Source organism: Cupressus sempervirens, chromosome 5, assembly GCF_028749045.1.
Source record: "Cupressus sempervirens isolate cs-2001-9-10 chromosome 5, ASM2874904v1, whole genome shotgun sequence".
NCBI lineage: Eukaryota > Viridiplantae > Streptophyta > Pinopsida > Cupressales > Cupressaceae > Cupressus > Cupressus sempervirens.
In genome coordinates, this window is record NC_143122.1 from 625851278 (window position 1) to 625863450 (window position 12173).

The following is a 12173-nucleotide window of genomic DNA, read 5'->3' on the forward strand; positions in this document are numbered from 1 at the left end:
ACTAGTTAAAAAGAAGGGATACTAACATGTATAAAATCTAATTATTTTCATTGAAATAAAGAAACATAAGGGAAGTGGCCCAATAGTTTCACATCCCCTGATTAATAATCATTAATGCACACAAGACAAAAGTCCACTAAAAAAACCGACATTTACAAATAGTTTTCTATTTGTATAGCTAGTAGTTAAGAAAAAAAAGTATTTAATTAAAAGAGTTACACAACTTTATTAGTAACAATAACCACAATTACAAGGACATTTGTGCATAGGCATTGGTCAAAATACTTGTCAGAAGATGTATAACAATTGTACAAAATTTGTGGCACCCAAAGCAAACAGTTAATAAGACAATATAAAATATGCATTGAGTGTCACCTTAAGCAAACAGTTAATAAGACAATATAAAATATGCATTGAGTGTCACCTTGAAATACTCATGTTTTGACTACCCAACAACCAAAACAATAGCTAGAAACTATTCAGTCATTTACAAAGGAACTAAACAAATGTCAAAATCCAAAATATCATTTTTAAGATTTAAAATAGTAAACAAATCAGTAAGTGAAGGATTGCATATGAAATCCAATTAGTATGCACAAAACCCAATGTACCATTTAAGAACATAGAAATACTAAATACTAAGATTCTAAGCACCTTTCCTTCCTCTACTTCCCCTAAATCTAAGGTTTATCAAACTTCATTTATTTTTAAATTACAATTTCCTAACATTCATTTTATCTACGTGTAGATACACAATCTATCAACACACATAAAAACAATCATTTGTTTCTAGTTATCCCACGTAACCATTCATAGACTTTTGTGCCGAATCGTCATTTTCGAGCTGGCGAGTGCGTTTGCACGAACTGGTCAGGGGAATGTGAACACTGGCTCTGCAATTCAATGAGCAAGATCGCCGCAGTAAACAAATCTTCCCGTTGAAATCTTCGTATTGATCATTCCACGGACCTTCTCCAGTTTTAAATGAATTGACCCGTGCTTTCATGGAATGTTGAATCAGGAGGAGAAGAAAGAACATCCTCCCCCATTATAGATTTCCTCGGCCCAAATGCAATTTCAAACATAATCTGGACAACCATGGTGAAATCTTCATTGCTGGTATTGCTGTTCATCTTCTTAGCTTCCCATGCCCAATCTGATGGAGATGGAGATGGATTCGTGAGCACCAACACGAGCTGGTCGATCGCTGATACTGTGACACTGGTGGGATCCTTGACACTCAACAATGAGAACAATGCATCTGCATTTCTTCTCACCCACATAGTTTCTCAGAGATTCTTGGGGCATATAAATTCATGGGCGTTTTTGAGTTTCATGGAATTCAGGAAAAATGAGTACTATTTGTGCATTGTGGAATCGGGATCGATTGTTCAGGCAATGGGACAGGTCGTCTGGACAGCCAATTATGATCATCCCGTTTCTAAAAATGCTGTTCTTGAGCTTCAAATTGATGGGAATTTCGTGCTTTCCGATTCGACAAATGGGTCAAGAAGGAAAAATGTTTGGTCGACAAGAACTGGTGGAATGGGCGTAGTGGGGCTGAGAGTTTTGGGCGGAGGTGTTCTTCAGATGCTTGGGAAGAGTAATACCACTGTTTGGCAGAGCACAGATTGTCCAACCGATACACTTCTGTTTGGGCAGGTTCTACGGGTGGGAGATGTGCTTTACAGCAGATCATCTGAGTATAATCTGAACAGGGGATCGTATGTTCTTGTTGTGAAGCCCGGTGGGTTGGGGCTTTATGAAAGAGTGGGAAATGAATCCTTGGAGCTTTACTGGATGTGGAAAGTGTTTCACAATAATGGATCCACATTGGATGATCCTGGACAAAGGTGCTCTAATCTTTCATTCATGGTGTCAATGGATTGGCCCAATTCAGAGCACCTCCCCTGTTTGGTGTTTCATAACAGCTCCCCTCTTTGCAATGGGTCATTATTTAGTAGCTCGCATTACTATCTCCTACAAATCCATGGCGGATTTGAGATGTTGGCTTCAGATTTCGGGTTTGTAAGGTTGGATTATGATGGGAATCTGAGAGCTTATGTTTCTGGTCGTAAGGAGGGCTTGTATCAGGTCATGGGGAAATGCCAATTGCCGGGGTTTTGTGGGAGTTATGGGGTTTGTAGTGAGGAAGAGGCTTGTGAATGTGCAAATAATGGGACTCATGGGTTGAGGGATTGTGGATTGTCTGAGATTCCTAGTTGTGGGAATCGAAATGGGTCATGGCAGATGTTTGAGCTTGGAGGAGTAGAGTATCACCGTAACCAGTATGCTGTTCCATTGAAGATGCCAAGAAAAGAAGATTGTTCAGATTACTGCTACAGAAATTGTTCCTGTAGGGCTTCGTTCTATGTAAAACCCTCAAATTCATGTTTTGTTGTTGTGTCTCATGTGGGAACTCTTTCAAAGACCTCAAACGAGGATTTCTTCGCATTTATAAAACTTCAGAGCATGGATTTAGTCATGGTTTCCAAGCATTCAAGCAGGCTGAGTAGAAAAACTATTATCTGGATTGTTGTTGCTGTTTCTGTAGCTGCATTTCTGTTTTTATGGCTTTGTCCATGGAAACTCTTGAGAAACTCAAAGCCCGAGCAAATTAGGTCAAGAACGGTGCATCCAAATCACAGAGTGATGATCAGCATTCCAAATTTAACGGCCAAAAAGTACTCTTTCAAGGAAATCCAGTCCATAACTCATAATTTTCGCACTGTTCTTGGCTCTGGCGGATTTGGGACGGTGTACGATGGTGTTTTGGGGGATAAGAAGACAAGGGTAGCAGTGAAGAAATTGGAGATTGCAAGACAAGGAGAAAAGGAATTCTACTCTGAAGTTGCAATTTTGGGGATAATCCACCATTGGAATCTGGTCCAGCTTCTCGGATTCTGCTCGCAAGACGCCCACAAGATCCTCGTTTATGAGCACATGGCGAATGGGTCTCTGGATAAGTGGCTCTTCAACAACATCAAGATCAAAACCCTAACATGGCCGATTCGATTCAACATCATATTGGGCACAGCCAGGGGATTGGCTTACCTTCATGAGCAATGCCAGTACAAGATCATACATTTGGATGTGAAGCCTCAGAACGTTCTCCTGGATGAGAATTTTGTGGCAAAAGTTTCTGATTTCGGCATGGCCACACTCATGAGCAGAAAGGACAGCCGTGTGGTGACAAGCATGAGAGGCACCCCGGGGTACCTTGCACCAGAATGGCTGTTGCAATCCGCCATTACTGAGAAGAGTGATGTCTACAGCTTCGGAATGGTGATGTTGGAAATCATAGGTGGGCGCAAGAACTATTGCATGAATGTTGCTGAATCTGATAAGCATTACTTTCCTGCTTGGGCTATGACAATGGCGTCCTGTGGGAGGCAGATGGAAGTGATTGATTCGAGGGTGGAGGATGAGATGCACAGATTGCACGCCATGAGAGTGCTCAAGATTGGGTTTTTGTGCATTCAGGAAGATGCACAGGGAAGGCCTTCAATGGGGTCGGTTGTGAAGATGTTGGAGGGAGAGGAGGAGGTTCCTGAGCCATGTCTTCGACATAGCTTTCAGTTCGCCATTGCAAATAAGATCAGCCCATCTGGTAGCTTAACGGCCGCATCTGTAGCTAGCAATCATGTTTCTTCTCCATCCCTTCGCTTTGTGTTGTAAGATAATGTTTTCAAATGTCTTCCTTTGGAATGGGATGGAATTCAACGACGCTAGCTAATCTGCCCACAAAATGCATCAAAGGTTGAAAACGAGTCAGAACTTAGGATTTCTGAAAATACAGGGATCTTTTTAAAAAAAGTTTTTCCTATCATGATCATGAGCAGCAAATGTTGAAAATTTTCTGATTTTTTGGAATTTGATCAGTGGTACATTTTGTACGGAGAAAGTAGTTTAATTCATTCCAAGTAGATTAACACACCATTTTTTCCAGATAGTCACTAAACTGAGTTGGGTTCTTCTTCGCCTAAATACATCAAATTTTTCGTAAGTTCAAGACATTAATCTTCCACAATTCATCAAATTGAGTTTTTCTCTAAGCGAGATTTTAGATTTGATGGCGAAACTCAGCTCTTTACATAAATTTTCACAACTTGTAAAATTGGAACTTGCAACAATGACTCGTAGTTGATGGTCCATAGATCTCATATAAGTTTTGAGGAAAAGCTAATTTTCAAAATTGAAAGTAAGATTGTAAAGTTACAATGTAATGTTAAAGTAGAAAGATAATTTTTACTTATATTAAGTGTAAAGTGTAAATGGTAAAGAGATAAATTTTACTTATATTAGGTGTAAAATGGTATAGATCCCACTTAATGTTTGAAGCGCACACGCGCTCACACACACACACAAAAGAAAGAGGGAGCTTTAATTTATATGGAGTTTAAAAATCTATTTTGTATAATAATATATCTTATGTTTCTAGTAAGATTTAATTAATCATAAATGGTAACTCTTCTGCTTTTTCAATGAAAACTATGAACATTTCTTCTTTTTCAATGAATATTCACAACTTTGACTTCAATAGTGATCATAAGTATGTTAAACAACCTAAGTATTTTTCTCAAGCAAAGTATAGGCAAACACAAATTAATCTAGGGCACAACATTTCAACGCCTCTGCACTACCAAAACCGATTTGGAGTACTCGCAAGACTCCTAAAATTTTACTATCAATGACCTAAACAAGCCTAGTAAAATGTTCTAAATAAAGATAGTATTAGCATGAATGTTGATGATACTACATTGGGGAGTATCCTAAGCATTGGAGAGTATTGACATGTTGCTTTCATGATTGTGTTTGTCATTGATGTCAACATAGCAGTAAGTCTATGAAGACTGATAGAGTAACAAAAAGAGATCATAGTTGTATAGACAAGGTTTTGCTTGTCTGGTGATGCGCAACCATGGACATTTTTGGTACAGTGTCTTGATGACATGGTTCAATGCGCATCACTTAAGTTGAAGATGTATGGAATGTAATATCGCTTGCCCAAACTGATTGATTTTAGCTCAAGGAATATTGTCAAAAACTTATATGCCACCTTTTAATGCTAAGAAATTTGCAAATTATATTACAATGCCTCTTACAATGAACTAATATGCAAGTGCAATTCTTTTGGTACTTTCAATGCATTTACATGGAAACTAGATATGGAATGCATACCTATAGTTAACTGACATTTTGACAAACAATTGACATACAACTATTATGCTGATCATATATGCTATTAGATGGACATTTCATCAAACAAATGGTATGCAACATGTATCTCCTTTATTGAATTCATTCTCATGTACAATGTTGCTATGAGTTTTCCAAGACAAATGGGCTTACAATAATGAATACAGTAATGCCAAAATCTAATTCTGAATTATCATAGCAAAATCATATGCTTAAAAATCACAATGCTAACTACTAATAGTTGCAAGAGGAACTTGATAATAGTAATGCCCAAGGATGGAGATGAATCAAGCATAAGTACTGTAGCACAACATCGTTCTTGCATATTGTAGTAGCCAACAATAATTGTATTCTCCAATTTAAACACAAACAAAACTCTTGAATTGAAGCTCTCCTAAATACCAAATTCGGTGGATATTTCACCACTTCAAATGTTTGCAATATTGAAGAGTTGACGTTCTCCAATGGCTGACTGAAATCAGAAACTTTAGTTTCTTGTCCCAAGTTTATATCAAATGCAACTCACAATAATCAGATGATTAACAATGAAGCTCTCACCTCTATTTATTCTTTTCCTTCACCCTTCTAAAAGGAAATAAAATATTATTTAATTGCATTCTCTAGAAGCTTCCCCCTTTCCAATATAATAATTAGTTGTATTTCTAGAAAATGCACTCTCTAGAAGCTTCTCCCTTGCAATACAATAATTAATTGTGCTTCTAGAAAATTAAATTAATTAAATATAAAGTCATCTTTTAATTTTAATTTATTTAATGACTTGATAAGAAATTAATTTAATCAATTTCTCCACTTAGCCTTCAGAGAATGTAAAGGCTAAGAGCTCCACTAAGATGCTAAAAAGATGGGGACATTACAGTCTGCCCTCCCTGAAATTTCTTGTCCTCAAGCAAATTCAAGTCTAGATAATGCAAAATCTCCTCATTCTCCCATATCACATCCTCTACTAGCAGGTCCTTCCATTTCACCAAATACTCCCTTATAGTATGCCACCTCAAGTTCCTTTCCGTGAAATCAATGATAGCCTTTGGCACCAATACCAAATTTCCCTCATCATTCCAAGGGTGGAAGCACTGTAGAAGGACCAATATGATATCCTAGCGCCTTCTTAAGGTATGACACATGAAAAACATTGTGCACTTTGCTCTCCACTGGAAAATCTAACTCATAAACCACCTCTCCCACTTTTTTGATAATCTAAATGGACCATAGTATCGTGGCTTAAGTTTCTCAGCACCACTTTCCTTGAGAGTGGATTGACGGTAAGACTACAACATAAGATACACCATATCTCCAACCTCAAAACTCTACTCAATCCTCTTCTGGTCTGCATACTGCTTCTACTGGTTTTGTGCCTTGGTTATATTATCCTTGAGAGTCTTAACGATGTCTTGACTCTCCTGTAAGAAATCACTTGCGCTAGGCACTCTACTATCACTCAAGAAATTGGGTGCCTCATACCCATACAGGGCCATAAAGGGTGACATCTGAATAGACATGTGATAAGTGGTATTGTAATAATACTCATAAAGATAAATCCACTTTAACCATGCCTTTTGTTGCCCTGCTATATAATTTCTGAGATATCTCCCCATCAATTTATTCACTATCTCTGTCTGACCATCTTTTTGAGGGTGGTAGCTAGTACTCAAAGTGAGTTCTATTGCACACAACCTGAATAACTCCTGGAAAAAGTGACTCATAAACCTATTGTCTCTGTCACTCACAATGCTTCAAGGTAAGCCATGTAATCTGAATATCTCCTTGAAGAACAACTTTGCCACCTGTGTAGCAGTGTATGTAGCAGCAATTGGAAAGAAGTGTGCAAACTTCGTAAGGCAATCCACAACCACATATATGGAATCCCTTCCTTGGGCTCTAGGTAGTCTTGTGATGAAGTCCTTAGATAAACACTCCCACTTCCTATCAGGAATCAGAAGTGGCTGAAGTAAACCAACTGGATAAGAGTGTTCCTACTTATTCTGCTAGCAGGTGGAACACTCCCTAACATATTCAAGTACTTCTGCTTTGGGCCCTTTCCATGTGAAGTGCTCTCTAATCTGCTGATATGTCTTGTAGAAACCAGGATGTCCTGCCATAGGTGAATTATGAAAAGATTTCAAAATCATCCTCCTCACTATTGAGCATGAGACCAAAAATATTTTCCCTTTGTAAATGATGAGCTCATTCACAAGGGTGTATCTGCTATCTTGAATAGTTCCGTCAGTAGTTCCATCTATAAATCTGGCTGTCCGTGCATCCTTTGCATACTCTACTAGGATCAAGTGTCTCCAATCTTTTGATATATCTATCAATAAACTCAAATGGGGCCTATGTGATAAAGCATCATCAACTACATTTTGTGTCCCCTTAAAACATGTAATATCAAAGTCATAGGACTGTAACTTGCTCACCCAATTTTGCTGCCTATCATTGAGATCTCGTTGCCCCAAAAAGTGTTTTAGGCTATTATGGTCAGTTTCGATACAAAATTTGCAACCTACCAAATATTGCCTAAATTTTTAGCCAAAGCATGCATAATGGCTAACATCTCCTTATCATATATGTTGAAGCTTCGCTTTGGCCCTCTTAGTTTTCTTCTCTCATAAGCAATAGGGTGCTTCTCTTGCATAAGTACCGATCCAATGCCCTCTCTGGAAGCATCACATTGTAGCTCAAAAGGTTTTCTGAAACCTAGTAACGCTAACACTAGATAGGAAATCATCAACTTCTTAAATTTCTCAAAATACTCCTGTGCCTCAAGAGTCCACAAGAAAGCTCCCTTTCTCATCAAATCTGTCAAGGGTGTTGCATCCCAGGAATATCCATCCACAAAACTCTTGTAGAAACCAAATAAGCCTAGAAAGCCCCTTAACTGTGTAAGGTTTACCAGTGAAGGCCACCCCACAATGACACAAATCTTTTCAAGATCCATACATATACCTTCTGCACTAATGATGTGAGCCAAATACAACAACTTTGTCATACCCAAATCACATTTCGATCCTTTGCATACAAGTCTCTTCCCAATATATCCAACACCATGTCAAGGTGAACCGAGTGCTCCTCCAAAGATCTATCGTACACCAAGATATCATCGAAGAAGGCAAGTAAAAATTTCCTCAATTGAGGATGGAAAACCCTATTCATTGTTGCCTAAAAAGTAGCAGGTGCATTAGTTAGCCCAAATGGCATAACTAAAAACTCAAAATGGTCACAATGACATCTAAAAGCTGTCTTCTCGATGTCCTGATCTCTAACTTTGATTTTTTGATAACCTAATCTCAAATCTATCTTTGAGAAGAAGCAAGCTCCATGAAGCTCATCTATCAACTCATCGATCCTAGGAATGGGGTACCTATTTTTAATTGTCTTCCTATTAAGCACCCTATAATCAATGTACATCCTTAATGTCCCATCCTTCTTTTTCACCAACACCACTAAAGAAGCGAAAGGGGACTTACTTGGTCTAATGTGGCCCATAGCAAGTAACTTCTTTATGGTTTTTTCAATTTCATCCTATAACCCCTTCAAATGCCTATAAGGTGTAATCATGATGGGCTTAGCCCCCTCAAACTCAATGATGTGCTCAATACCCCTGTCGAGTGGTCTGCCTAGTGGTATGTCATTGAAGACCTTAAGAGTGTTTAACTCTAAGCTCGTGAATATCAGGAGGTTATTTAGTCTTCTGCTGTCCCTCCTATGATGGTATTAACATGCACTCTGCTATCCACTTTACTTGATCATGTCGAATCAATCTAGCCATCCTCTAGAAAGAGGCCATTCTGAAATCATTGTCCCTGATGGCCTTAAAAATCCATGTCTTCCCATTCACTTTAAACCTCATCTACATCTCCTTGAGATTAAGAGCGAACTCACCAATATCATGCAACCAACTCATCCCAAGGACTATATCTATATCTCCCATAGGCACAACATAGAAATCTGCTTTAAAGGCATAATTATTAACTTCCAATGGGAGTCCAGTGATCTTACGATCACAATTGAGGACATAGCCATCAACTGTCCTGACTCTAATTCCCCCAAACTCCTATGTTTGTATGCCACGCTTCTCCACCAACCTAGCATCGATGAAATTATGAGTGGCACCAGTATCAACCAAAGTTATAGCTCATTGTCTAGCTAGTATTCCTCTCATTCAAAATGATTTTTCCTACTTAATACTAGTGAGATGAGCTTCCCTAAGTTTCCCATCTCCTTCCCCATCCATGGACTCCATTTTAGACAAGTTTTCAACCTTGTCTTCCTTATTTTCACCATCTATTTCCTCTATATCAGACTTCTGGTATGAATTATTTGATTATGATTCCTCATAGTATGCCCACATAACTCAGTTAGCTTTGCCCTTTGGTCTAAGAGGACAATCATGGTTTGCATCATAGGGTCCCTTACAGTAGAAACATAATTTTTTCTTTCTCAAATTATTTAATGTTTCCTTGTCAAAAGGTGCTAGAGTTTTATCTTTAGAATCAGTTCTCTCTAGTTTTTTATAAAATGGTTTGTTATCCTTACTAGAAGATGCTCCTTTGGACTGAAATTTATTTTTTGGGACTGCATGTTCCATACTTCTTGCCTTTTTCATAGCTTCCTGTAAAGAAATGGGATCAAATACCTTTATCCAACCTCTTAGTGGTTCGGATAGGCCCTCAATGAAAAGAACTATCAATCTATGCTCTGAAATGTTTGGCACCATGAATGCCAACTACTGAAATTCACCAATGAAATACTCCAAGTTGCCTATTTGTTTTAGTTGTGCTAATTTCCAGAAGTAAACCTCTGGATCTTTCTTGTTAAATATTTCAACCAACCTATCCATGAAGTCCTGGTACTCTGTCACTTGATTATTCTGAAGTGTTACCATACTAATGTACCACTAGTAATGTGCTACTCGCTCCAAATGCAAAGTGGCATATTTAATAGCTTCAATCTCTGTCATTGGCCTCATTTCCAAGAATGTGTTAAGCTTATGAATCCAAGCTTGAGCTGTCATCTTACCACTCCCATCAAATGTAGGCATAGTAAGCTTTCCTGTAGCCCTCTTCAACTCACCATTTTGACCCCTAGACCTCCTATCATGTCTGAGTGACCCGTAATGTTCTCTCCTCTAATTTATAAAGAGTTCAAAGGTCATCTTCTCCCAAACCTACGATACCAATAATTCTCATTCATCATTTGAAGCCATAAGGATATCTGCAAATGTCTCATCCTCAACTTCCTCTGTTGGTTCCTGTATTGATTCCTCTCTAACAAAAGTAGGATGTGTGGGTCTGTTTGCTATTTTGGAAAGAGTTCTATGAGTTCTAGGTGATTCCATTGTACTCCTATTATCCCCTTGTTCTAAATTTTGTCTGTCCTATGGGTTCATGTGCTCAACCATGGTGGTGAGTGCCTACAAAGCCTGAGCCATTCACTCTTGTCTTCTAGCCATTGCTTTGAAAAATTCCCTTGTTTCTAATCCTCATTCCTATTGTCTCTTGGTGGGTTATTCTCTTGCCTATCACCCATGGTTTCTAGCTGCCTGATAAAATCTTGTTCCCTGATAAATAAAGCTTTCCTGATAGTGAAAAATTTGTGATAACCAACCCTAGATGGCTTGTGATTGCTAAACCATCAGGATGGCAGGATATAGTTCTAATACCAATGTAATATCCCTTGCCCAAATTGACTGATTTTAGCTCAAGGAATATTGTCAAAAACTTGTATGTTAATCTTAAGAAATTTGCAAATGATATTACAATGCCTCTTATAATGAACTAATACGCAAGTGCAATTCTTTTGGTACTTTCAATGCATTTACATGGAAACTAGATATGGAATGCATACCTACAACTAATTGACATTTTGAGAAACAATTGACATACAATTATTATGCTGATCATATATGCTATTAGATGAACATTTCTTCAAAAAAATGGTATGCAACATGTATCTCCTTTATTGAATTCATTCTCGTGTACAATGTTGCTATGAGTTTTCCAAGACAAATGGGCTTACAATAATGACCATAGTAATGCCAAAATCTGATTCTAAATTATCATAGCAAAATCATATGCCTAAAAATTATAATGCTAACTACTAATAGTTGCAAGAGGAACTTGATAATAGTGATGTCCAAGGATGGAGATGATTCAAGCATAAGTATTATAGCATGACATCGTTCTTGCATACTGTAGTAGCCAACAATAATTGTATTCTCTAATTTAAGTACAAATAGAACTCCTTAATTGAAGCTCTCTTGAATACTAAATTCAATGGATATTTCACCATCTCAAATGGTTGCAACACTGAAGAGTTGACATTCTTTAATGGCTAACTGGAATCATAAACCTTAGTTTCTTGTCCCAAGTTTATATCAAATGCAATTCACAATAATCAGATGATTAACAATGAAGCTCTCACCTTTATTTATTCTTTTCCTTCACCCTTATAGAAGGAAATAAAATATTATTTAATTAAATTCTCTAGAAGCTTCCCCCTTTCCAATACAATAATTAGTTGTATTTCTAGAAAATGCACTCTCTAGAAGCTTCTCCCTTGCAATACAATAAATAATTGTGCTTCTAGAAAATTAAATTAATTAAATATAAAATCACCTTTTAATTTTAATTTATTTAATGACTTGATAAGAAATTAATTTAATCAATTTCTCCTTATTTCTCTATTTAGCCTTCGGAGAATGTAAAGGCTAAGAGCTCCACTAAGATGCTAAAAAGATGGGGACATTACATAGAAGTTGTACCTAATTTACAAAGAGTAGTTCAGAGACAGAGTGCTTGGAAAATAGTTTCTGATGTTTGTATTATATCTTTCATCTGAGATGTAGTAAAGAGTTGCATAGTTAGATACTGATAGTGGACAATTGGATGATGACATCAGTAGATGCACAAGCCCTAGTATCACACATGTGAAGTTTTGTATAGAGTATGAGTCGATAG

The 12173-nt window shown here is 37.5% G+C and overlaps 1 protein-coding gene across 1 annotated transcript; it reads left to right on the forward strand.

The window, feature by feature from the left end:
• The first annotated feature begins 683 nt into the window (after positions 1-683).
• On the forward strand, positions 684-3829 carry LOC149557455 (G-type lectin S-receptor-like serine/threonine-protein kinase SD2-5). Its single transcript, XM_089832111.1, has one exon. The coding sequence runs from the start codon at positions 1099-1101 to the stop codon at positions 3676-3678; it is 2580 nt and encodes an 859-aa protein (XP_089688237.1). The 5' UTR covers positions 684-1098; the 3' UTR covers positions 3679-3829.
• The last annotated feature ends 8344 nt before the right edge of the window (positions 3830-12173 follow it).

Excerpts from the sequence above, each read along its gene's own strand:
- LOC149557455 (XM_089832111.1), top strand. The coding sequence starts at position 1,099 with ATGGTGAAATCTTCATTGCTGGTATTGCTGTTCATCTTCTTAGCTTCC.